This window comes from Hermetia illucens, chromosome 3 (assembly GCF_905115235.1).
Source record: "Hermetia illucens chromosome 3, iHerIll2.2.curated.20191125, whole genome shotgun sequence".
Taxonomy (NCBI): Eukaryota; Metazoa; Arthropoda; class Insecta; order Diptera; family Stratiomyidae; genus Hermetia; species Hermetia illucens.
In genome coordinates, this window is record NC_051851.1 from 119,995,940 (window position 1) to 120,023,177 (window position 27,238).

General features: G+C 40.0%; 1 protein-coding gene across 2 annotated transcripts in view; it reads left to right on the top strand.

Annotated features, from left to right (window-relative positions):
• Positions 1-27,238, top strand: part of LOC119650924 (centaurin-gamma-1A) — a 537,400-nt gene that overhangs the window by 484,650 nt on the left and 25,512 nt on the right. For both annotated transcript variants that reach the window (XM_038054151.1, XM_038054152.1), the window contains exon 2: positions 10,482-10,714. In XM_038054151.1, coding sequence (XP_037910079.1) covers positions 10,482-10,714 — 233 coding nt within the window. The remainder of the gene's footprint in view (positions 1-10,481; positions 10,715-27,238) is intronic.

The following is a 27,238-nucleotide window of genomic DNA, read 5'->3' on the forward strand; positions in this document are numbered from 1 at the left end:
GTGTAACTTGAACACTCGGTACGCTCCACCCCATGGATCACTGTTGGCTTCATCACTTAATTTCTTTAAATTATTCTCTTTTGACATTGACGCATCGCATACGATATATTAAATCCGCTTTTCTCGCAGCAGCTCCCCGATAAATATTGCCTTGTCAGAGCATTTCGATGAATCCTTTTTCATTCAGCTTTTCGAGATGGTCGACCTCTGGCGAACTTCTGCACTATTTGCCAATTTGAACAATTCATCGTTCCATCGAAGTATCTTGCATTCAAATTGAAAACCAACTCTCGAGTATGTTTTATCTTTATTGAGTGGTTTACTTCAGAGTCCGCACTTCACCAAGTATATATTGGGAAAGCCAGTTTGGTCCGTGCTTTTCTCGAAGTAAAGAATTCACGTAAGAACTGGATTCGAATCTTATACAAAATGGGTTCAGTTTGAGATTAGGCCTACTTTCTAGGAAAGAAGGTGCTATTTACTGCTTCGCGCTCTTGATTGATAGAGAACGCAATATGTATGGGATTCTGCATCTAAGTATTTACTACTAAGTATTTCTGGATTGATGATAGATCAAGCGTTTTACTTTCTCGTTCTGAATAAAAGCGAAATTACATTTTGGTTAAAACATTAGTGGTAATCTGATAACTGACTGAGTCCTTTCACCTTTTCCTGGTCTTCTCTATAATCGCTTTCCTTGTATTCTGCTTTCAAATATTGATTCCGAGATTTGATCTTCGTCAACTCACCTTAAACAACAGATCTATTGCAGCTTACGAAATTTCTTAAAAATAGACGCTGCTGATTTGTCAAACAATTTGTACAGCTCATAGTACCCGCCTTCTCCTTCCTAGCCTTCTCCATATATTTTTCGGAGGATTCGCTTAAATATGTCGCAATTTTTCCAACTATTTGGTTAACGTTAGCATACCTTGCCAATATCTAAGTTGCCTTTCTAACTCTCAAAATACTGAGGAATGGTAAATTCCCTGTCGTTAGAAGTACCAAAAATAGAACTAGACTAGAGATTTTCAGGGGCTAGCATGCCGGCTACCATTGAATCCCAAAAAAAATTAAAATTGGATAAATAGTAGAATACAAAACAAAGTCAGAGGTTTGAAAATATGAAAATATTTACGCAGAAATATCGGTGGGCGGACATCCATTGTTGAGTAGTTTAGCCAACAAAATTAAGTTAGCTATTTCAATTCTGCAATTACCTGCTTTGCTGCCATTTAAACCTATTTTTAAACCTCAAAGTATTTCGAGGCCATTGCTGTTGCGTGATTCTTCTCTTCACCTGTTTTGTCTGGATTGAAGATTATTTATCAAGCAGATGAATATGCAATATTTTTGTTGTGATATAACGCCTATTACGGTTTCCACTAATTGTTAGTGAAAATACGACTGCCACGTTTATTTCCCGACCTTTTAATAGCAGACTTTCTCAACATGCTCATCCCAACCGAATCAAAATAAATATCATTGAGCATCCAATAATGGGCCCCTATGACAGCTCCGACTTCATCATAGTTATACCTACCATAAACTCTCAATGTAGGCGAATTATTTACGTATTTTAGATTCCATATTGGGAACGCAAAACCTATTTGCCAACATAATTACAAAAATTAAATATTTATACACCTTCCAGTGCCGCTTTCGAAAATTATGCAATCAATTTGATCTCAAGTCAAAGCCATATCCCCTGGAATTATCATTTAATTTTAATTATTCATTCTAATAAAGCCATTATTGAAAAAATGCTACATAATAAAAACTTGGGTCGTTTCAGGTGGGAGTTGAATTGTGAAATTATCCTCCAGAATTTAATGTAAATAAACGGCAAGGGTAAATTATACATGGCATGAAAGCCAACAAAGGTCGAGGCTTGATTTTTCATAGATAAATTCGACCTTACACAAACACCTCCTCGGGTCCTCTGTCAAAAAGTTCTCACGACCGGAAAACCATTCATCGCCCGGTTGCTGTTTATGTGTTTTCAACCAAATAAGACCCCCCATTTGAGACGTGAAGGCTAACGACTGTAAACATGCACCTCTTCAGATGTGCGAAGAAATAAGCGCCGTCAAAACGTTTTTGGGAGATCTTCATTTTCTTCTTTTCGTAAAATGAAATGAATCTTAAAATGGAAATTCGATTATTACGTCCACAAATAGAATTGTTAAAGTTTCAAGTTTTATAGACTCTTTCCTGGGTCCAAATGGAAATGTCTAGCATTGGACATGAATGTTTGTGGACATGAAAAAGGAGGAAATCCAAAATTAGGCACATGACAAATCACATCAGACATTATGAAAAGTTTGTTTTCGAGTTTCCCATCGGGAACCCTATTATATGTCCAGTGCTTAGGGGGGAACTATGAGATAGTGCTTTAGAAGATTGTTGTAGGCATTAGTTAATGTCCATTTAGTCCATTCTTCCCTGTTATTGGAAATTATGGAGAATGAAGGAAGATTTAAGATATTTAGCATTTACAGTGAAAGTGGATAGTAAAAATACAGTGGCAGGAGACAAATTAGAAATGATTCTAGATGATGTTATCTGTTGCAAAATATGAAACGAAATGAAATTCAGTTAGTTGTTTAGAACGAAAAAGATGGACTCGCACGAATAGTATAATACATTACTTTTGTTATAAATTATATTATAAATTCCTAGAAAAATCGCTCTGTTCGCTTCACTTTGATGGAAGCGTTAATATGTGATTTAAGATATTCACTCCTGTCCTAATCTTGTAGAGAATTTGTGTATGTTTGTCTCCCTATCCATGATCTACTATGTTAGAAAAAAGATACGAACAACTTTATGTACCCCAAAAATTTATGAACGTGTTGCATTTCATATTAGGGGAGTTAGGAGTAGCCTTCCATACGAAAACGCAACTGTGCATGATATGTTACCACACTAATTTGCATTCACAGCCATTCATCATAATTTAGATCCGATTAGTGTAGTTCCACATCCATCAACCGTCCCATGACAAATGACCCATCAATGTCTGCTTCCTAAGGTCTTGAGATATATCTTGTAGCACTGATAGTGCACAAAAAGGGTAAAAAGTATAAGAACCAAAAGATGTATCAGCGCATAGTTGCATAGGTTGGAATGGGGAAGTATTTGAGGTGAATTTAAAATATAATAATTACAAAGGTCGAAGATAATGGAAGCTTGGAAAAATAATATGATGTGATGAAGCAAAACATGCTCAGGTAGTACTTTTAGGGAGATTTAGGTGAGTCAGACTCCGAAGAGTATGAGAAAGACAGGATTTTTTCAACTGAATAATTTTGCTCATCCTAGACGATTTCAGTTGTATTGAAAATTAAGGTTATTCTATGTTTCTGTAAATAAGAATGTTAGTTCGCATAAGTCACTGTTGTTCTTATTTGAAATAATAACCAAAGCATGAAAATGAATCATAAAAGTTTTTTTCTATAAACACCTAAGAAGTGAAAATTTACCAAGGCTTAATTAGGTCCTAGGACGAATTCTCCAAAAAAGCTACACGCCTACCCATATTAGTTTTCCGCTCTACTAATTTGAAAGGTGTGTTTTATCTGAAGCTTTCTATTTGGAATACCATCACTCTTGTCTTACGTCCTATCTAGGAATTAGCATTTTACTTGGTTTTGAAAATCTTTTGTTTTATGTCTATAGGTATGCGAAATGGTGCTACTATTTGGAAGGATACATGCGATGAAAAGGGAAGTGCTTGGGATAAACCGCTCGTTTACTCTTTTCCCTTTTATTGGGCAAGCCTTTGATGGTCATCAACACTACTTATTTATGTTTGTTTAAGAAGAGAAGAATGGGTTAATATTGACAATGAGATAGTGTACCATTTTTAAATGTGTAAAATCAGTTTAATTCGAATTTAGCAAAGCAAAAAGCAAAAATCATAACAACTACCAAAAATATTTAGAAAACAAATCCTTGTTGGGGAGCTTTAACCTTTTCATTGTGGTCCCTGCCCGAAACCTCTGACATCATAGAACACTGTAAAATATTTCAACTCAACCAAAAATGTATTATAAGAAGAACCCTTCAATTCAAAACATCCATTTATTCCAATACTGCAGAAATGTATCGTACTTGAGGCGACGATTTCTTCAAAGGCAATTCTAATGACATCTCCATTGTTTAAGGTTTATCTTCTCAAGATCTTGTCGAGACGTTCAAACAAGTAGTAATGTATCAGTGCAAGATTGGGTGCGTATATTGCATGATCTAGAGTTTTGTTAGCCCAAGTTTCTCAATTTTTGTAAGGTCTGTTGCGTGACATATTAACAAGTGTTGTTATCGAGCTGTTTTCGTCCAGATTTGTTACTTCGAAAAGTACGATTGTTCGTCGCCAATTGTCTTATCAAATGAGAGTCTTTTTTCATTAATATATCAACTTCTGTCGTAGGCAGAAAGGGTTAAATATCAACAAAAAAATATAAAAAGTTTTAAAACCTAAAAAATTGTTGAAAATTTCATCTAACACGGAGTATGCCAAAATTTAATTTGAGGGAGAAAACTAATCGAAAAGTCGTTTGAATTCGTGCTTGTCTAAAGGAAGAGGCACTATAACTTTTTGATAGGGATGACCACTGCAATTTTCCAACCTGGCTGGAGAATGGGAATTTCCTCCACTTCTTTATGGCGCTACAGTTCGATATCAGTCCTCCTGAAATTTTGTGTCCATCTCACCTCCTCCATATCCTCCCCATGCCCTGCGCCTCCAAAGTTGAGATTGAAAATTCAAACTTTACCCTTGCGATTTCAAATGATCCCTTGGTAGCGCCAAATTTGTTCAAGTGTAGTGGGGAGTGAACGCTGCGATCCTTCAACGGAATTGGAGAAGAAACAACCTTGAAAATTTAACTTTTCTATTTATGACAAAAAAATTTGACTTTTTCACCACGGAAACCTTTCCGTTTTTCAATGCAACATAAAAAGTGACTTTGACCACACCAGTCCGGCTTATTCAAATTAAGTGACTTCTTTAACACTCAGCGTACGGATTGGATTAGCGTAATTCAGGCAAAAGTTTTTGAAAAAGTCTCTGGTCGGCATCCAGTTCCGGGGGGGAGTAATCTGAGGTTTCAACATTCGGAAGAGTCAGTTGTAATTGACGCTTTGTAAAATTGGAGTTGAATATTTTAGTCCATTCGGTGCGTTACAAAAATCATCATTTATGAAAATTAAAAATTGTCAAAAGTGAAATATCGGTATCAGGGAGAATGTGAAAAGGAAGGCGTCGTTTAGTAGTCTAGCGCCATTGTATCTGTTGTCAAGGATTTTATGCCCTAGAATGTACTGGTATGTACAGTTGAACTATTTTGAATGATTTTAGATAATATTACATGCTCGTTCGAGGACTTGGAACTATATCGAGAAAACATCGATAATAGCTTGACTAATAAAACTAGCGGGAACAATGGTGCGGCGAACGAATAAGCCTCGGATACCCACGTTTTCAATAATGACATAGGTAGAGAATTGAGGGCTTGGGAGTCTGCATTGCTTAAGCTGACAATAGGAGAAAATTTCCCTTAAACTAACTTGTAGCTACTTGTAACTACCGCTTATTACTTATACTTATATTATCAATTAACGTTAGCTTGATTGGAACTGTTACTAAATGCTAATTCTAATTTCATCGGTAACTTCCTCCTGTGTTATTATTACATCATTTGATATGTTAGGATTTCATGTCATAGCCTATGGTTTTTATAGAAACCATCACATCTTCACTGTCCACAGTGGGTATAATTGCAGAACTTTTGAAATCTGAATAAACCCAATAAAAATTTCTTTTGGAAATATATGATTACTCTGGTAATATCATTACGAATAATATGAAAATAATCGATTGCATAATGAAAAAAATCAGTTACTTTCATCAAACCATTTGTAGGGCACATCCATATATTAAACTGTTGGCTCATTGCCATCAAATTCCCTCCATGGAACCTAGCCCATCACAATCTCTAATTGAGTTAACTTTCGGAATTGGACGCTTTGCCTTCGTCCAGTAATCGATAAGTTCGATATCTGAATCCAACCCAATTTAATCTTTATCTCAGTGAACTGTAGAATGTCACACGACTGGTGACAGTTGCTACAAAATTAACATTTCCGCCTCTGCCAAGCTGTTCAATCGTTGGAATCGTTGGAAAATGAATTCTGTTGATAGCAACTACTTGGATACGTCTAATATCGTTGTTGTCAGGGGGTTGATTTCACATTTGATCTGTTCTGAGGTATTAGAAACAGTATCATATGATACTGAGGATATATAGGTCAGGAAAATCCAATCAGTTGACGTTTTAATATACTTAAGCAATGAATCATTTCCTTTAAGGGTGGCTAGTTTTGATTTTTTTAAGGTTTTGTTGAAAGGAAAACCTTATTCAAATCGGTTTACTGTGTGTCTCTCTGTATGTCCGTCCGTCTATCCGTTACACATTTGCTCAGAAACGGTTACTCCTATTGATACGAAATTTAGTGAAAAGGTGGAAACTGTGAATCCCCTTGAATGTAGTGAGTAACATTCTACGTTGAGTTTAAGTGGGTCACCATACATCAAAGGAACGCTCGCATCAGAAGGATTTCTTCATCCAATGATATATCAAGGAAATAAAAAATAAACATCTGGTCATGGCCATGATAAAACAAATATTAGAATTTTCTTTGCGAAAGGATTTCCCAGCTTCGTAACTGACCCTCGTTTCCGCGCAATTCTGAAACAGGCTGTATATATAATAGACTGAAAGTGCGAAACTGCACCCTCCTGGTTTTGAAACGAATAAAATGTTTAAGTAATCGGTACCTGAGAAGAATAACTTCTATATATATAATCATCGCACTAGCAAAAGCTCATACAACTAGAAAAGAATGGTGTCTAGTCTATGAAGAAACCAAACCAGATGGGATGAAGAGCAAATTCAACGCCAGAACCAAAAGTCGAGTAAGTATGTATGTACATTCTAAACCCGTTCAAAGAGTTAATAATCCACCTCCGACCAAACATCATGCCATAGCTACTATGGACTGCAGGCGACCGTTGTTCTCCTTGCCCATTCAGAACCACTTCATCTTTAGATGGAAACCACAACAAGGCCGGCTGTCGCACCAACATCATCCGAATCTGATCCTAACATCCTGTCTAAGAATATAAGAGCTACAGATGACATCACTACTACTAAACACCCCAAATTTTTCAGTGGAAATGATTAGGTTCCAGCTATTTCCGGTTCAATTCATTTCCAAAGTCTTTCTTGATTCCAAATAATTCCAATGAAATGCCACCAGCTTTCATGCTTACACTTAACTTTGAAGGCGGTCTAGGAAGCAGATATCTTATGTCTAGGTTTGAAGACCATAGGATCTAGGACTTATATCTAGGTTCGGGGACCGTAGGATCTACGTCAATGTTCCCCTTTTTTGCTTACATGGGAGATGCACACGCATGCATACTTCCATAAGTGAACTAAAACCAACCTCTAAGCCTCTGATTCCGAGACTAAACAATTTATGGATGCTAAAAAGATTTTTCTGGTTTGAAGCGATCCACTCATTGATCCATTTATCGACGTCTTGACGGAAGCGCTGCTTCTCCAGGCCGTGAGCCATTTGGCCGAAAGAAGTGATAAATCGGGTGAAGTAGGACCTCCCATTTGAATTGTTCTATTCTGTCTTTGACCAATTTGTGGTGGGCGCTTATCTCCTTGTTATTGAATCTCTCAGGGCAGTATGTCGCGCTGTCGAAACCGATCACGGCGAGCCGACCCCGCTTGTAAACGAGACAAAGGCTGAAGAAAAATAAGAAGTATGTCGCGCTGATTCCATCAAGTACAGAGTGTATATTTGGCTTTACGATGGAAGTTGCCGACTGTCCAGGGCTTATCCAGGATATCTTTGGGTTTGGATTGCTGTAGTACATCCACTTTTCACCAGCGATTATAACGGAGAAGAAAAGTTTTCTTTTGGAACCTATCCAATAAGATTGGGCAATTGTTTTTTTCCTCCCTATTGTTTTCTGATCTGCTTTCCACGGCTCCAGAAAAAGTTCCCCACTGCTGCTTGAGAGTACTTGAAATCGAAAAGGCCAAAAGGTTTACTAAATCCATTAAACTAGAAGTATTGTTTATACCATGGAGGAGAAAGGGTTTAAAATTTCAGTTTCTAATTGCATGATTATAATTTGAAAAATGTCATACCTACTGGTAATCTGCTGATGATGGCAAGATGGTTATAATTCATAAACTGAATAATAAAATTTTAGTATGTTATTTTGTGGTAACTATCGAAATATGTCAAAAATGTGTGGTGGTCCTTAACAATATCTGTTACTTATTAACTTTTTCGAGTTTTACGTGTGGTATTTAAATTTTAATTCCAAGAACAACTTATTAGTTGTAACCACACTTATATTAGCGGATCCGTTGGTCTAGATGTCTGAGTACTAATCCCTCGTCTTTGCGTTGGCTGCCGCTACAGGTTTATCACTTGCACAGCATTTTGTGTGATGATCTGTAACTGAAATAGTCTCATTGAAAAAGGAGTTTTATTTGTATATGCTTCTCCAGCCGTACTGTAGGCTAAGGTAGGAATAATGCCAATTCGGCTCTTTCAAAATTCACCAATTTTCTAAAATGGTGCTTGATCTTAAATATTGGTATCCCCTCATAGATTCTACAATAATGTTTCTCTAAGTCAACTTAGTATGTTTAAAAGTATTTTTCCAAACCATGGCGAAGATGAGAGAATCACGCTCATTCTATTAAAATCTCTTTTGCATCATCTCCCATCAACAGTCAGATCATACACAACTTATTTATGTGTCAGAACAACAGAACAACAGAACTACATATTCAACGACGGGAACTTTGGTGGAGTTTAGAACATTCGATGGTGGGAAATTGCTCTGCATTTTCTCAGGCTGTAGGAAATCGCGCCAACTACTCATCCTATTGCAATTCAACCAAAAACTACTTTTGATCTTTATCGAAGCGATTTTTTGTCGCGTTTCTGTATCATGTTTTAAATTTAACTTTTTTACATACAAATATATGTATGTATATGGATTTAGATAACACTGCTATTAATAAATTAGCGGAGATAATTTTCCATATTGCATTTTTAACAAAGCGCAACAATATTTATCTGCTATTACTATCCTCTATGACATTTTCTACTATCACTCTCAAATTAGTGCAATAAGAATGTATTGCCTCTAACATTAATTACCTTAGATGACCATCTTAACTTGTAGGATACTTGAATAGTAATGGTGCTACTAGCAGTTCGTCATCCATAGCCTGTTTATCTAGCTCGTCTCAAGTGTCTTCGACTCACTCGGTAAAACAAATTTATTTTTGGAAAAAAATATCTGATTTCGTTAGTATAAGGTATTAACTTTTTTCATTATCGTTTTGGAGTACTCTAACAATTCGCCTTATTTGAGATTCCTTATAAAACGGTAATGAGCAGCAAACTTCCGCTCTATAAAATTTGTTTAACCAGAGCAAATTATATTCCAGTTTCTTTTTGATCGAAACTGGTTTGCGTTACAACACTCTCATGACCATGTTATCAACCCTTCCATTCCTTGATGGTATCAATTGTTGTCTAAGGACCATTCGATTTCAAGTGGTCTCTGTTGTGATTCAACCTATGCAGGAACGTCATTCTTGAGTCCATCTTGTATCACTTTAATTTCAATATCAAACGAAAAGCATCGTTTCAAGCCTTGTTCTTTATGACGGTCATCTCGAAGAACACGACTTGAGATGAACTCGATCTGAAAGAACATCACCTTTGCATACATCACTCAAGCTCGGAGCAGCACAAAAGTTAAAGGCAGTTTTATGACTGACATTTATGATTTTTTAAGTGACCGGTCCTTCATGTTCATGATCGTGTCATTTTTTGGTCATCTTCCTCGTTACCACCAGCACCAACAACCAACTACTTCGTCATGATTACCATCTATGTGCGGTGCAAAGGACAATGAGCCCTTCGTTTACTTTGAGGTGTGAATGAAGAGTTGAATGACGTGAAAATTGAAAAGTCGTTATCACTCCATGTCCGAGGTCTTGTACGGTGTCAACATTTTACTTGTTGGATTGGTTTCATGGTTTGATATGGATTGAAATAAAGTTTGGGATATGTTTCTTTTATTTGGAATGATTTTGGACTAGTTGACCCTGTGGTGTGGCAAGAATCCTTTTGACTTTGCTCAAATGTTATTCTTTTGTTGAAACTCGTGGGAAAAGCTTTTGATTTGATGAAACTGTTTCCATGGAGCCAAAAATCGAACAGTTTTGACTCAGACCGCTATAATAGTGTTAGTACAGCGAAAAAACCTGTAATTATTATTGCTACAAATTAGAATCTATTTGGACATCATTCTCTCCTATTTACTAGTTTGATAACAGTGAAATTGATTGTTTTTTTTTCTCTTCCAGACTCATTTGTAAATAGCCAAGAGTGGACGATATCACGTTCCGTACCAGATTTACGACTGGGCATAGTTGGCTCGTTGAATTCTGGTAAATCAGCACTTGTACATCGTTACCTGACCGGTTCCTATATGCAAGAGGAATCACCTGAAGGCGGACGCTTTAAGAAAGAAATTTATATTGACAATCAAAGCTACTTATTACTTATAAGAGATGAAGGCGGACAACCTGAAATGCAGGTAAGAATTGAATGGTCTATTTTAAATGCCATAATTATCATAATGTATTCGATCTTTGAGATGGCTGGTGGTCAATGAGGCGTTTATGGTCTTTAGATGATAATTTATGATTTATCTGAAATAGTTTTTCTTGGTTATTTTGAAATGGATAAACACATGATTTGTTGGTATGGGTAACTTGAATTGATTATTGGTATGATTGCAACTTCTGTATGGATTCGGAACAATAGGAGTTTCGAAATTGAAATAAATGTGTCTTTAGCTTAGTTTGGGCATTCTTCTGGAAAACCTCCAATGGGGAATAAAAACAGTTAGACATACAGAATCCGATTTGTGTCGCAAAGGAACTACTTCTGTACTCCAAAATCTTACTATCAAGTATGTATATACGGTACCTAATGCTCCCGACCTGGTAGTGGTTGGTATATAACCTCAGTATTGTTTAATTCTCCCTAATTGTTTAGTCAAAAACTTGCGATGACCTCTAAAAAGAAGGACTATGGAATTATCGTAAATGGCGATAAACGGAAAACTAAGCTGTCTTTGTATTGAGATACTAGTAGTAGCAGTAGTTCCTCAACATTCTGCAGATTTGAGTAAAAGTAATAATCGTTGGCGCAACAATTGATATTGGATCAGGGCCTTGAAGTGTGTTAGAGCACTTCATTCAAGACCGTAACAGTACACTACAATACACTGTAGGAGGTAATGTGGTCAGCATTGGGCTCGCCCGAGATGATTACCCCGATTTGACTAAGCTGAGTCGACTGGTATCCAACGTCAAATCACGATACAAATTCCACTGCCACCAATGATATTTGAACCGCGACCTTCCGTACGACATCCTTGCGCTCTAACCATTCAGCTATCCAGACACCGGATTTGAGTAGTAGGTCCTAATCTGCTTCTCTTTGACTACTACACTAAGTATATCCTTATTACGGAACGTTGTCAGATCTACGGAATCAGAATAAAAATATTTGAAGTTTACTGCTAAAATAATTGGAAATACATAGCTCTCCCTAACAATAAACTGAACATTAGCCAAGGCGTTCCCAGTACATCCAGTAATATTGTTAATGGATCTCTGTCGAAAAAGTTGCACCATTCTCATGGATACTTGCCAATTAAATTTCAACGATGAGAATTTGTGGAACGATTTATGTTTTCGTTTTGCCCTAGAACCAGAGAGTTTTAACCATAAACTTTTGGGAGTATTATGCCATGGAATGTTGTGTGTCATCTTAAATGCCTTTATGCAGAAAAATAGAGACCCCTTTCACACCATATTCCTGTATGGAACAACTATTTCCCAAAACATGTGGTTTTAATGGGCTTGCTCTGAAAATGACCGAATTCAAATCCCTAAAAATAGTCACAAAGCCTAGATAACTTCGAAAGTCTATAGATATTCTAATAAATATAAATGGCCCACTACTCAAACAGCTGTCACAAACTACACAAAGGATTGTATGTTATTTAGCAAAGTTGAGTAACGTTATTGTATCTATTAGCGAAACAGTAATTGTCGTAAATGAACTTCGATTCCGTACGCTATATCTGAAAAAAAGCTTGCGACCGATGTAAAAGTAAGTGTGGAAGTGAATAAATAGGTAATCAGTGGCCGCTCCGAAATCCAAGTAGTGCTGAGGTCTACCCTTTCGGTACCCAAACTTCGAAGACCATATGTGTTGTGGGAAGAATAAGGAGAATCTAGCCGGCTCACCCTACAACCAAAGAATTGCTTACCTAGTGTATGGATTCTGGCTATAGTTAGGACTGGGCAATCGCAGAGGAAGTGTCTGAGGGTTTCTCTCTCCTCTCTGCAACATTAACAACGCAAATTGCAAGCTATGTCAAATTTAGTGGCATGTTCCACTATAGACCAGTACTCGGTGAAAGCCGCGTGAATCTTTAATGCATTTTGCGCATCTGGCCCAAAAGCTCTCATGATCTAGTTTTGCTATGGAGGGCCAGATCTTTTTTAACTTAGCGCAGATAGTGAGATTTCGCCACCTGAAGTCAGCACCTGTCGAGTAGTGCAAGTAAATTTCACTCTTCACAATTGCCGGCGGGACGCAAACTGCCAAGAGCGAAGCCTCACCTGACCAGTCCATTGGCCAATTCCCGTCTATGTTTCTATAACTGAGAACCCAGTGGATGGTGATTTTGACCGTGTCACCCAGACTGTTCAGCGTATTTCTGCACTGCTCCACTAATCTTGTGGATCTTACCACTGAGTACAAGGCCTGGCAGTACCTCCGCTTAGAATACACTGGTATATCCTTAAACACCGTACAGCTCGGGTACACTGTGCGCATTCGAGAATACTCTCCCCTCTGTTTCCAAAGATCATCTTTGATTCGTCGGTAAATATTGCTGTCATTACCGCGCAATCTACCGCCGGTTTTCCGTTCTGATTTAGTTGTAAATTCCTATTGCGTGTCGTTGTGTGTCGTGCGGCAGATCTAGGGCCCAGACCCCCTAGGGCCGTCGGTCTTTGCTGCCCAACATCCGGATCCACGAAGTCTAACAGCATTATACGATCCAGCATATTTATTATGGAACTCCAGGGGGAGGAAGTATAGGAATACATTAAGTGCATCAATTGGGCAGGCCTGCAGTTCTTTGGATAATTTCTGTTGGATTTCTTGTAGCCACAGGCGCACCATGTAGAACGCGCCCTCTATAATCACACAAGTGACGGAATTACCAAAACAGAATCCCTTCGTCCATTGTTGCTTGAAAATTAAATAAATCCCTTGAAAGCCTGGTAAAACATTGATTCTTCTGTAGCTAGCATGTGGTTACATTTCAAAACTCGTAGGGTTAAGGGCAAAGGCATCGTTTTCAAAAAATAAGCCATCTAACTTTAAAAAACCGAAACCATTGCCATTTACGGAGAGCTTTTGTTGCACCATTGATGCATGCATAATTTTTATTTCATTCTTGCATTTCATTTTTGATTGTTTTTACAATTGTTGCTGTGCAACTTAAATACATGGTGCTCTTAATTCATTGTGCAGACGTTAAGCCAGAAATAGAGGCCATAGTGTTTAGGAATCACTGCTGCAAATGCTCCTCTGGAAAACCTATATCAGCAACATAAGAAAATGGCTAGGGCAAGAGGTAGAAAATGAGGCTGCATTGCAAAAATGTAACCGTAAATATAAACTGCGGTAGCACGATCAATGATTTATCTATGATGTGGTAATTTGAGGTACAGAAATAATCTTAGTACAACAATTAAGAAGTTTTGTAAGCTGCAAAGACGAGACTGCAAGACGGGCCATCAGAACATGTTCAATGAGATCTCTAAAAGTTCGCTTAGGTTTGGCCCCTTTTATTTCTACTAACAGATGCATCTGAACTGTCAGTTAGTGGAAATACTAGAAAGGAATATCGACATTTTTCCAGGCGTTATTACAAAATACTGATAGGAGAGCAAGTAACCATGGTGGGTATGGTTATCAAAATGGATAGCTAAGTGATTAGATTCCACTCTGTGAGCGAGCAGTAAAACCTGCATACATATTTTGGGTCAACCGACCATTCTTGTGCATAGCAGGAAAATACTCCTAAGATCCATTTTGGCCAACGTAGTTTCTATTTTTTTTTTTAGAAATACAGATCCTGGTATGGGGTTTGGCAATAGCTGCGCACAGAAGTACTATCTCTCATGCCTGTTGCTCTAACAGATGCATTCTTTCTATTCTTTTTTCTTCATTCCCGCCTCCTTCACAAATGAAGCTGAAAGGCCCAGAATATTCAACGATTCCGTATAATATGCTTTAGATATTATAAATCTCAGTAATCTTGTCTATTTTCGTTCACTGTGATATCAAATGTCAATAGGATTCAATTCATTTAAATTATTTTGCAGGTCTCGAAACCACGGTCCAATATACGTCATCATTTTTTGATGGCCAATTAGAGGTGATTAGATTTTTGGATTTGCTTCGAACCAAAGAAAGGCCAGTCTATCATTGATTGTTTTGGGGCGTATTTTGATATTTTTGAAAGCAAAGTTGTGTTCTGAATTGAAAAGGAAACTTTTTTCTGTTTTCTGAATTAAAGAGGAAACTGTTTCATTCAAATCGTCCAGTGTTTTCAATATTTCATGTGTTCGCTGTCCAACTATAGATAAAAAATTCCTCAACATTTTTTCTATAATTAAACAGAAAAACGAAAATCTACAATCAATTGAAATTGAAAAGGGGTGGATGATACATTTGTTGGATTCATTGGGGATTTTTTCAAAACCTCGATTTTTCGTAATTTATAATGAAATCGTATTTGGCAATTCGGAGTGATTTGGTAGTTAACATTTCACGTCATGAAATTAAGGAAAGTTCTTCCAAAGTGATTAAATAAATATATTATTTCGGAAATTAGTTGTTCACCTCTTCAGTGTTTATTTTCTTTCTCATAGGCGTTCAAACTGAAGGAAAATCATCTTAATGTATTCAGGAGGAACTATCGGGCATGTTCCATGAATTGTTCTTTTTATATGTACTGGCTTTTGATCTCTCCCGGTCGTCTCTTCTTTATCCCTTCTACTGGAAACTCAAAGGCGAATCACAACCCCAAACCTTCACTATCATCATTGCATCATCATTTACTCTTTTATCTTAGCTTCAATCAATACGGTCCGATTGTTATTTCTTACTTAGCCCTCCAAGGGAAGCATTTAACGGCACGTGTACCTTACACCAAATAATACGCACGACATGCAGTTTCCCTGAAAATCTTTGCATCGAAAACATATTCACCCTTATCGGGACAAGTGGTGTTGACTTTATCTTCAACACCCCTTCGGCCGAAGTAAACATTTTGTTGCACCAGCTTTAATCTATCGTCCAAAATAATGAGACATCTCAGCTGGATATAAGATTGAACAATTCATCATTGAATGCTTCGATTGTAGACACTGTTCTCAAAATCACGATAGGGGGTAGTATTGGGGTATTGTGTCGGAGTAGTAAATGGAAATTTGCAATGCAAAGTCTATTATTTTTCGGGATGTTTTGCATGGGTTGACTTGGTTGACTTAGTCATACTTTGGCGGGGAGTTGAATAATTTGAGTGAGTTTCAGATGACCCGAAGGAGTTTGTACAGAAACTATTATAATGCATATGTGATTGGCTGCGGGACATAATTTGGCAAACGGTCCCCTTTAGTATTTGTAATCCTTCATGTATAATGTAAGTGGACGGAAAGAGAGGTAGGCCAGGGTTCGATGTCCCATTCGAGTAAACGCGTTTTATGCTAAACTTTAAGCCTGCAAGTGCGCTTATGTTGTAAGTGACCCGATAAATCCACTATCATCTCGCAAGCATATTGAACGACTTTTACCCCATTTTTACACTTTTCAAAGTTCCCTGTTGAAGATTTCAATCACTTTTCCACTCATACCCAGTAATTATTTGAAAATATTGCTGCCTCTCTTCCCATCCTGTGCAGTAAATGCCGCATACATAAAACGCACGGGAGTGCATCTGATCACAATCAGCTACCGCTCCCGTTTTTTTGCATTAAACAACCGCTCATTTGTGCTTCCCTGCAGGCGAAGTCGCAATCTGCATTTTAGCTTCTTTTAATTAAATACCACCCTCTGCTAGGGCCCAGTAATCATGTCGAGTGGTGCCTACGTGTATGCATACACATCGTAAGCGTTACTTCACCTCTAAACTTTCTCTTGCCTTTCAACTTGAATCGTCAACCAACTCATCAACATCACCGTTATGATGATGGATCCGTAGGACATCCTTTCGTTTTTCCTGGTGAGGTTTCGTGCCGATGCACGTTAGCTTTATCGTTGTAAAAAAATTTCAGCATTCTGGCTTCTTGCCTTTTGAAACTCACTAGAACTAGACTGTCATTTCGAGCAGATCGTTAGCGTGCACATGAAACAATGCCCTGTTACCCCCATTGTACTTTCTACTCGTTTTATTTTTGATATAATATCCTTCCTCCCATACTGCTGTGTGATTTATGATGGTAGACTGACTACTCTGAGCCATGAGCTATGATTAAGTGTTAGCTGGATGATAGTGACAACAATATGAAATGGCAAGTTCCACTCTTTCAGAGATCTTAATGTTCGTTGCCTTACTGTCAACTTTTTTTGTGTGGTTTAGCTTGCAAAGAGCCAGAAGAATGCAATGTATTCCGAATGAGCTTTGCTTCTACTCGTACTATTATCTCCTTAAAAACGGTTCCCCTTGTGGTAATCTGCATATGGTTTACTAGCGAGGAGAGGATTAAAGCATCTTTTGAATGAAGTCTGCTTAAGCATGCTTTAATTAGTACGCCATCCCCAAACTGAACCCATAAAAATAAGGATTAACATAAAATTCTACTTGCCGGGCATGTACGATTATCTTCATTTGTGCCGGAATGAGTTTCTACAGGCTCATATCAATTTCCAAAATTTATTTACTGAGAATAGAACATCCGACTATTCGGATCCAGGGATAAAAGTCTCTCCATAAAATATGTCCCACCCCAAACATTATAGCGTGTGTGAAAGGTCCGTTCCAGTGGTAATTTCATTCATTCTGTTCGACTACTATACCCACTTTCCTAGTCGGAACAACAAACAAGATAACTCATGACGACTGTCTTTAGGCAGTTTGGATCCTTCAATAGGAAACTTACATGAGATTTGCTTAACTAACATCGAAGCTGGGCTTACTATTCCACAAACTAAATACGCACGAACACGAAGCAGAAAGAACTTTCTGGCGTACGAGTCAACAATAAACAAATGGAAATGGCTCACATGTCGAGAACTAGACCCAACTACATTAATGAATGATGAGGTAATTCTTCTCGTATTACGTGAAACGGTAAGTTGTAAGATAAATATTTAATGAGGTATATCCTCGTCTCCAAGTTTGGCTTGATGACTAACTCGTTAACTTGTTCGGCTGGTAGTTTAGAAAAGAGAGTGACAGGGCTTACTCCCGGCATATTGTTTTCTGTCTGGTGGGTGGCGTCACTGCTAATGATGGAGGGAATCAATCATTATTCACTCAGAGTTTATTAACGTTTCAATTACTAATGTGAAGGCTTGGAGATGCTCGAGGAAAAATCTCAATTGTGATAGACAGTTTTTTTCAAGGCGAGGTGTTGTTTAATGTACAGTAAATTTCCATAATTTAAGGTGCCTCTGTGTGATTCCAAAATAGCTTACCATCAATCGATTCATTTCAGATAAAGTTTCAATATGCATAAGAGTGTATTCATTCTAGGGTCAATTGCGACCGAGCTTTCTATCGAGCTCTGGAAATCCAGTATGTCTTATATTTTGAGGTCCTTTATGAACCGTGAGCTATAAAAAGGTTATTCTGGTAAGGGAAAAGAGGTCGATAGCATAACAAGTCCAGAGCCAAGAATAGAGGGCATACCTTCAATCAGTTACCCTTGGCTCTTGACTAGCGACCCGGTGTTATCCAAGACGATGACAATGGACCAATCTTGGTAGTATTCATTAGTAAACGTGTAATATTCACTAAAATGTTAGAAAACTGAATCAAAACCTGCGCCCACTATATCGGGTGCCAAAAAAGCCTTAATGCCAGAATATTAACCATAAATTTACTACAATATTTACCTGAAAAAAGGAATACTTATCGAACATATCGTACAAAATTATGGCTTGATTTATGGTCCTGTCTCCCAAAATCAACCATAACCATGAGTCAATACGTTTGATTATAAAACAGCAAGATTCACCCATTTCTGACACAAAAGATTTGATCATAATCATCAGGAAGAAATGCAAGTAAAGACAATGAAGCCCAAATGACACTGAAACAAGAAACTAAACTGACAAGGGAACTTGTATTACTTGTTGGCTACCATTAAGGAAGCATTGAAAGGCTACAACTTTATTTATATTTTTTAAAGATCATCATTTAAACAGTCCACTCTATGCCACCAATTATCGCTTCACATCACATTTAGTACTATCTATCCGAGAAATGCAATAAGACTTCGCGTTAGTTTTGTGCATGGGTACACGTTCAGATTGATTATGTTTTAGTAGCTTCCATATTTCACATTTCGCTTCGCACGGTTACCCATGGTTTATTTAATATATGTATGTAAAGAACAAATATCATTCCGTAAAGTATTTGTAATCTATCTGAAGTATTGAGGATGGCCACACAGTGAACGCACGTCTAGTTGGGATTTTAGTTGAGAACGGGCTAAGGTGACATATGAGACAGAATTATTAAGGGGGTCATCCCGTGTATCGGAGATGCGGAATCGATTTTTTCGGCACCAATTGTATCTAGATATAATGGAGAATATATGGGCAAAGTGATTTTTTGATATTCGAATTCGTTCGGAAATTATAGTGTTAAACGCGTGATAAGTCACATGCCAGATTTATGTCGATCGCCGTAATAAAGCGCGTATTTATCGGTCCGAATGACGTTCGAATGACTTCGGTAAACGGACAAGAATTGAAGCCATGACTGTATATGTGTTTCTTGAAGAAACCTAAGGTTTATGCAGAGGCAATGACGTCTTCGGTGTCCGTAAATCTCTGTCCACCGAGCCACTTTTTCAAGTTTGGAAATAAGAAAAAGTCACTGGGGGCTAAATCTGGTGAATACGGTGGGTGTTCGACCAATTCAAAATTTAATTCTTCAATTTTAGCCATTGAAACGAAGCACGTGTGAACTCGGGCGTTGTGATGAAAAAGAATTTTTTTTTCGCCAAATGTGGTGGTTTTTTTGTAAGTTCTTCTTTCAGCTGCCCTAATAATGATACATAATACTCACCAGTAATTGTTTTACCCTTTTCCAAATAGTCAATAAGGATAATTCCACGGGCATCTCAAAAAACTGTAGCCATAACCTTACCAGCTGACTTTACGGCCTTCGCCTTCTTTGGAGCTGGTTCACCCGTGCCGATCCACTGTTTTGACTGTTCCTTCATCTCAGGAGTGTAGTGGTGTATCCACAGTCACAAATCGACGAAAAAATTCGTCAGGATTCCGACTTATGCGCGCCAAAAGAGCTTCAGAGATGACCACTCTATTTCGTTTATTCTCAGCTGAGAGCAAACGCGGCACCCATCTTGCTGATAGCTTTCTCATGCCTAATTTTTCATGTATAATTGAAAAAAACTGTACCTATTGATATCCCTGTGGCCACAGCTAACTCGCGCACTTTTAATCTTCTATCCTTCAACGCCATATCGTGGATTTTATTGATGATTTCGGGAGTAGTCACTTCTACGGGCCTTCCTGAACGTGGTTCGTCACTTGTTGATTTACGACCACGCTTAAATTCATTTACCCAATTATAAAGCGTTGCTAAGGCGGGGGCAGATGTACCATGAACCGAGTCTAATTCATTTTTTATCTCATATGGAGTTAAGCCCTTTAAATGAAAATGTTTTATTACCGCTCTGAACTCGTTTTTTTCCATTTTTTTAACAAGCAATTTTTTTTTCAATTGATTATAAAAGCACGTAAACTCAGAAGATGTCGACTGTGAGTGCACTATATATCTAGTCGAGAGTGGCGCTGACTAAAAACAGATGATTTAGGGCGATTCGCGCGCCATCCATTGGTCATTCTAAGGACTTATTGAACTACCCTCGTACTATAGGGATGCTCAAGAAGATCTATCTTAATTGGGAGAAGTGGACTCCGAGGGGTCGTTCTGATTCATTGCAGGTCCTTCTTTTGATTCTCGTATGATCCGTTTATTCCTTCTTCAATATGAAATGATCTTCCGATTGCCTTAATACCTTGATATTTATCCTATACAGGTTGGCAAACAATATGACCCTATAGTAAAAATTTAGCTTCTTGTTAGCTTCAAAGTTAAAGATTTTTTTAACCCGTTCAATCATCTAAATATATTCTCATTTCTTACAAAGTTTGGTATTCTCCTCATTTTATAATAATTCAGGAATCAGCGGTGTTCCTTGATTATCTGACAATCATAGTTTTATTGGAGCGTTAATTTATTTTTCTGCGGGGTTAAATCTTTCCAATTGTTATATATTCTACATGGACTAAAAAGTCCGCGGCCTTAAATGAAAAAATCGTTTTTTCTACATTCTTCAACGTAGTCCCCTTCAAAGACAAAACACTTTTTCTAGCGTTCCTCCAAAATTTTTACACTTTTCGTAAAATAAGATTTGTCCAATGCCTCAAAATCGCTGCAATATTGTACCGTAATAATATCCTGTAACTATCTTACCTTTTTCGAGAAAATCTATAAAAATTATTCCATGCCAAAAAATACTTGCCAAGAGCTTCTCACTTGATTTTTATTTCTTCAGTCGCTTTGGGCAGTTTCCCGTGATTCTAACCTGACTCTGGTACGTAGTGGTGTAACCATGTGGCGTCCATTCTTGCATATTGTCGTTGTCTTTAATCGCTAGTGAAAGAGCCCCGCCCTCATTGCGAACAGAGCTTTTTCATGTATAAATGTTCGCGCAAGGTATTCCGCACCCATTCCGTTGATATCTTTAGAATTTCATCTGTCTCATTCACTTTCATTTCTCGGCCATTTGAAACGATGCGATAGATTTTATATATGTTTGTTTGGTAATACCACGTTTAAAATTACTAAACCACTTATAAATCATTGTTTTCGATGAAACAGGCTCGTTGCAATACTTTTCAAGCAATTTTCTGGTTTGGGCAATGTCTTTCCATATTTTTCACAATCACGAAAGTGGCGCCACGCAAACGGGTACCATATAAGTGGGTCATAAAAACCCTAGTAGGGCTTTTAACGGGGCACTCCCCCTTAAACTACTAAATGAAAAAAAAAATTGGAGTGGTCGTCTCGGTTATATGCAGCCACTGTGAAAAGGAGGAAGAGGCGGCCCTCCACATCGTATGCAGCTGCCCGGCCTCCTCAGACCTCAGACGAAGATACCTTGGTAAGGTTTTCTTCAATGAAGAGTTTCTCTGAGCCTGAGCATGGTCGGCTTGAAAATAAGAAATTGATTCATCATCTCCAATTTTAGCTGTGGGAGAAAATCCGCTCACCGATAAGGAACTATTCACCGAATAGCTAGCTACAAAACCAGGAATTAGTCCTGTCTATTACTCTAGGCACATAATCTGTTGCAGCTCGCGGATTTTGCGGCCTAGTTTTCGTTGATTACAACTTTGCGATTGATTAGCATATGCATAGATCGAAATTTCCAGAGATTGTAGTACTTCCATTGGGCGAGGAACGTAACGAAGACCAGTCGTGGGCTTGTCAACAATACTCTACATTATCTCAAAAAGCAAAAAAAAATAACAAATTTCGAGAGAACTTATCCTAAGCTTTGTACTCCTCCCAGTACTCTCCAGATTGTGCTGTGTCAATCATTGTTAAAATTATTTGATGCTGTATATTGAATATGAAGGGAACCACCTCAAAAACAATGTATCATAATCCAGACATAAAATGGCTCTTACTAACTTACTTACTCTGACCGACGATGACGCGATGGTCCCATTCGGCTCCATGTTCACTTGATATACTACTTTCGATCGCTTCCTTCAATTCGGTATTACAGAAAGGTCTGCACTATACACACCAATTGTCCCCTCCCAAAGTTTTTGTAGCTTACCACGTCGGTGGTTAGTTTAGTTTAGTTTAGTTAAATGGGGGGAGCCGCAGCTCCGAGCACTCAGGCCATTATTAGGCCCATTGTACTATCCCCGTAAATTGCCTATTCAATGGCTTCCCGCCTACGGTGTTCGCAGGCTTTAGCGAATCTGAGAACATTCTCAAGAGGCAGAGAGTGTGCAGATTCTTCATTGAAGAAAACCTTGCCAAGGTGTCTTCGTCTGAGATCTGAGGATGCCGGGCAGCTGCATAAAAAGTGCAGGGCAGTTTCCTCCTCCTCCTCACATTGGCTGCACACAGCCGAAACCACTACCCCAATCTTTTCCATATGGTAGTTTAAGGGGCAGTGTCCCGTCAAAAGCCCTACTAGGGTTTTCATGTCCCATTTCTTAAGGGACAACAAAAATGCCGCTCTAGTGGCCCTAGGCTCCTTCACAAGGATTTTCGCTTGCCGGCAAGAGTCCAAATTTCTCCACTCGGTTGCGTGAATCCTTGCAATTTCACCTTTCAGAGTAGACTTGACAGTAGATGGTCGGATTCCAAGAGCTGGTTCTGGGCCCACCATTGTGGATCCAGACCCTCGGCGAGCCAGTCTATCAACCCCCTCATTACCGGCGATGTTAGAGTGCCCCGGCACCCACATCAGGAATGTTTCGTTCAGTCGGCCAAGTTTCAGCAGCACCTGATGACAACTCCACACCAACTGGCTTGATATGTTGTTGCCATCCAGTGCCGATAATGCCGCCCGACTGTCGGAACAGATTCGAATGGTGCGACCCCTCCATTTTTGTCGCAGACATTCTTCTGCTGCCAATGAAATGGCATATATCTCCGCCTGGAATATGGTCGTCATTTTTCCGAGGGGTCGGGCCAGTTCTATAATCGGATTCTCCGAGAACACGCCTGCACCCGATCCATCCTCCGTGACTGACCCGTCGGTGAAGATTATTAGGTCTGTAATCTGAAAAGACTCATGGCCACTTGTCGACCATTCTTCTCTTTCGGTGATTACGACAGTGTATGTCTTTTCAAAGACGAATCTGGAAACCATATGATCGGTCGGCATCAGGGCTACCGGATGTTTTTCAAGGAATTTCCATATAGACGCATGCCCGTTGGATTGGCCGCCTTTCCACGCCCCAATGGTATCGAGCCTATATGCGTCGTTGGCTGCTTTCCGTTTCACCTCCAAGTAGATGGGGGGTAAATTTAGGATGGCTTCAAGTGCCGCAGTCGGCGTAGTACTCATTGCTCCAGTAATACTTAGGCAACCAAGTCTCTGAATCTGCGTTAGCAGCTTCCTGCTGTTAGCAAAGTTCAGTCTTGGCCACCAGACGATGCATGCATACATCAAAATGGGTTTTATTATGGATGTATACATCCAATATATCCGTTTAGGTGAAAGTCCCCAGGTCTTACCTATCGCATTCCTACAGCACCAGAGCAATCTGCAGGATTTCTGGTATTGTTCCTGGATATGATGCTTCCACGTTAACTTGGAGTCGAAATGTACTCCTAAGTACTTGACTGTTTGTGCCAGCTGGATTTCCGCCCCTGCTAAGGTGGGTAGTGTATAGCTGCCCCACCTGACGTTCTTAGTGAACGTAACTACTCCAGTCTTTCTAGCGTTCACCGTGAGTCCATTGCGGAGGCACCAGCTGTGGATTACATGCAGAGTTGCATTCAAGCGGTCACATACTGTGTCCGCAAACTTGCCGGTAATTATTACGGCTAGGTCGTCCGCAAATGCTTGCGCGAAGACTTTTTTGTCCTCCAGGAGCCACAGCAGGGTATCCATCACCAAGAGCCATAACAGTGGAGAGAGAACCCCTCCCTGTGGGCAGCGCCTGAGACATCCTGCTTCAATAGACTTCTGGCCGACCGATATGTGGATTTTTCTCCACTCTAGCATGTGAAGGATCCAACTGATTAGCAGCGGTTCGATTCCATGCTGTCTTGCCGCATCACAAATTGCCGCAAATGAGGCATAATTGAAGGCACCTTCGATGTCCATGAATGCGCCTAAAGCGTATTCTTTATCGGACATCGCCTTTTCAATTTTTGCCGTAAGTTCATGGAGTGCTGTCTCCGTGGATTTGCCTTTCTGGTAGGCGTGTTGCCTATGGTGAAGTGGCCATTTAGGAATGTGTGTATCCCTTATGAACCGATCTACTAATCTTTCAAGTCCTTTTAGCAGAAAGGACGTTAGGCTGATCTGTCGAAAGCTTTTTGCGTCTGTGTAGGTGGGTTTTCCTGGTTTGGGAATGAACAACACCTTCACATCCCGCCATTTAACTGGAATATAAGCGTGTGCTAGGCATGCCCGATATATATTCCGAATGTGTCGACCCAGGGCATCCATTCCTTCTACTACTAGCGCAGGAATGATGCCATCCGGACCTGTAGACTTATATCTGTGGAACGAGTTAAATGCCCATTTCACTCGCTCCAGTGATACTACTTTGCATGCCAGATTCCAATCTCTCGGTTGAGGACTGTATGCACCTGTTGGCCCCGAGATTAGATTTTGGATGCTGCCTGGGAAGTGTACTTCAAGCAAATGATTTGCCGTTTCTTCATCGCTTCCTGTGTACTTCCCATTCTGTAAACGTAAGTAACCCAGTTTCTGGCTACGTTCTTTGACCAGAATCCGCTTCAGCTTTGACGTTGCCTCAAGAGAGTTAGTCTCTTCGCAAAAGCGTCTCCAAGATGATCGTTTAGCCGATCTTATGCTCTTCTTTAGAGCCTTCTGTGCCTCTTTATAGCGATTCCAGCTAGTGCTTGATTCGCCCTTCAGTGCACGATTAAGGAGCATCCTTGTCGTTCTCCTCTGTTTTGCCAAATCCGAGTTCCACCATGGTGTTTTACCCTTCTTTGGCATCTTGAGTGGACAGCTTTCTTCGAAAGCTTCTCTCATGCTATTTGTGATCATCTGGGTTGTCTTCTCAATTCCAGCAATGGATTTGATGCGCCTCCCAGGGATCGTGACTCGGGCGTTCAATTCTGTTTGATACATTACCCAATCTGTCTTCCTCGGATTCCGAAATGGAGTGGGTGGAGGTAGATCCATGCCCATAACGAAATCAATGCGTCTGTGATCCGAGAGTGTGATATCGTTTGATACTCTCCACTCTCCGATCAGAGCCGCGATGTCAGGAGATGCCACCGTGATGTCGATGACCTCTCGCCTGACCACGTTGAAGAAAGTGGGTTCATTACCCACATTTAGGATCTGCAAATCGGTTCCTACTAGATACTCCAGTAGTCTCGATCCTCTTGCATTGATGTTCGAACTTCCCCAGCATATGTGGTGAGCGTTGACATCACATCCTGCTATTACCCCCATGCCTCTACTTTTGGCATATTGGATAGCTCTGATGAATGTTCCACTGGGAACGTCTTCTGCGTCGTAGGGGAAGTATGCAGAGCACCATAGTATCTCTTTATCTCCCTGTTGACTTTTTATGGTTAGCTTAGCCGATGTGGTGTCGCCATCACATAGATCGTTAACCAGGTTAGCTTGGAAGTCTTTGGAGACTACCATGCAGGTGCGGGGTCGATCGCTTCCATTGGCATACAATAGGTCAGCATGTTGGAAGTTTAGGCCCCTGACTGCCCCACCAACAACCCACGGTTCTTGTATGAGGTATATAAATGTCTTGCAGCTATTGATCCGACGACTGATAAGTGCAGTCGCCGCTTTACAATGCTGCAAATTTACTTGGGAGATGTGGCACCTCATTTATGTTTCAGATGTAGATGCCGGGGGCTGCATGTCCCCTTCAATGGTTTTAGGAGCCGACACTTGTAACGTGACGGTCCCCAGCCCATAGTAGAGCCGGCAACCCGATTTTTCCCGAACTTTCTTAACATCAGGTTCGGGAACGCCGATAGTGAGAAAAGTTCCCGGCCTATCGGTTCTCTCTCCTGTTTTGCTGCCTAGCAGCAACCAGGTGGAAGTGTTAAGGTTGTTCTGTACACCAAGTTGTTCCAGAACCCCGACACCATTTCGCTCTTCTTCTGGAAGCCAGAGAAAGCACTTCTTGATCGATGACAGCTCAGAGACCCTTTTCAAGGTTAGTCGCGCACCCTCCCACACATCGTTAAGGGAGGAGCAGTACTGCCTGAGCCACTCGTTCGTGTCTTCGTCGGCAAAGTTCAGCCGTAACATTTTACGGTATACACCTACCGACTCAAAGCAAAGCTTAATGCCTTGCGCAGACGCAGTCCTTACAGCTAGGAGGAGTTTCCTTCTAAGCTGTTCGCTTGCTCAGTATCGTAGCCGGATGGATTAGAGTCGTCATACAGGACCCATCCATCGGCTTCGATAGCCTTGGCTGCAAATGAAGGCCTAGCCGTTGCCGGCCGAGCCCTCTTTGCCGCCTTTTGTGTCGAAGAGTTAGGATCGTCCGAGGACCGCTGCCGCTTTGGTTTCCCCTTAGCCGCAGGTGCCCCGAACGCTCCTTTCCCCTCAACCTTGGCACAGTTCTTTGGTTGTGCGTTGCCCGGAGGCGGTTTGCCCGAAGGCGGTTTGCCCGAAGGCGGTTTGCCCGAAGGCGGTTTTCCCGAAGGCGGTTTGCCCGGAGGCTGTTTGCCCGAAGGCGGTTTGCCCGAAGGCGGTTTGCCCGAAGGCAGTTTGCTGTCCGTGGACAGGTGCTTACCCATGGGCAAGACTTTAGCCTCAGCAGGTGGCGCCGATTGGAGCCTGGGGTCAGGAGTACTGACAGAAGGGGCCTGCTTCGGCTCATCCGTTAAGGACTGGGTCCCAATTGAATTGGTTCCCACTTGAATAAGTGGGGAATCTGAGTCTAGACTCAGGTTCTCCATCGATGAGCTCAGGGTTGCCCCTTCACTCGGGGTTAGATCGTCACGATCGAAGTTTAATTGTGTTTGCTTAGTAGGTTTGTGTTTTTGTTT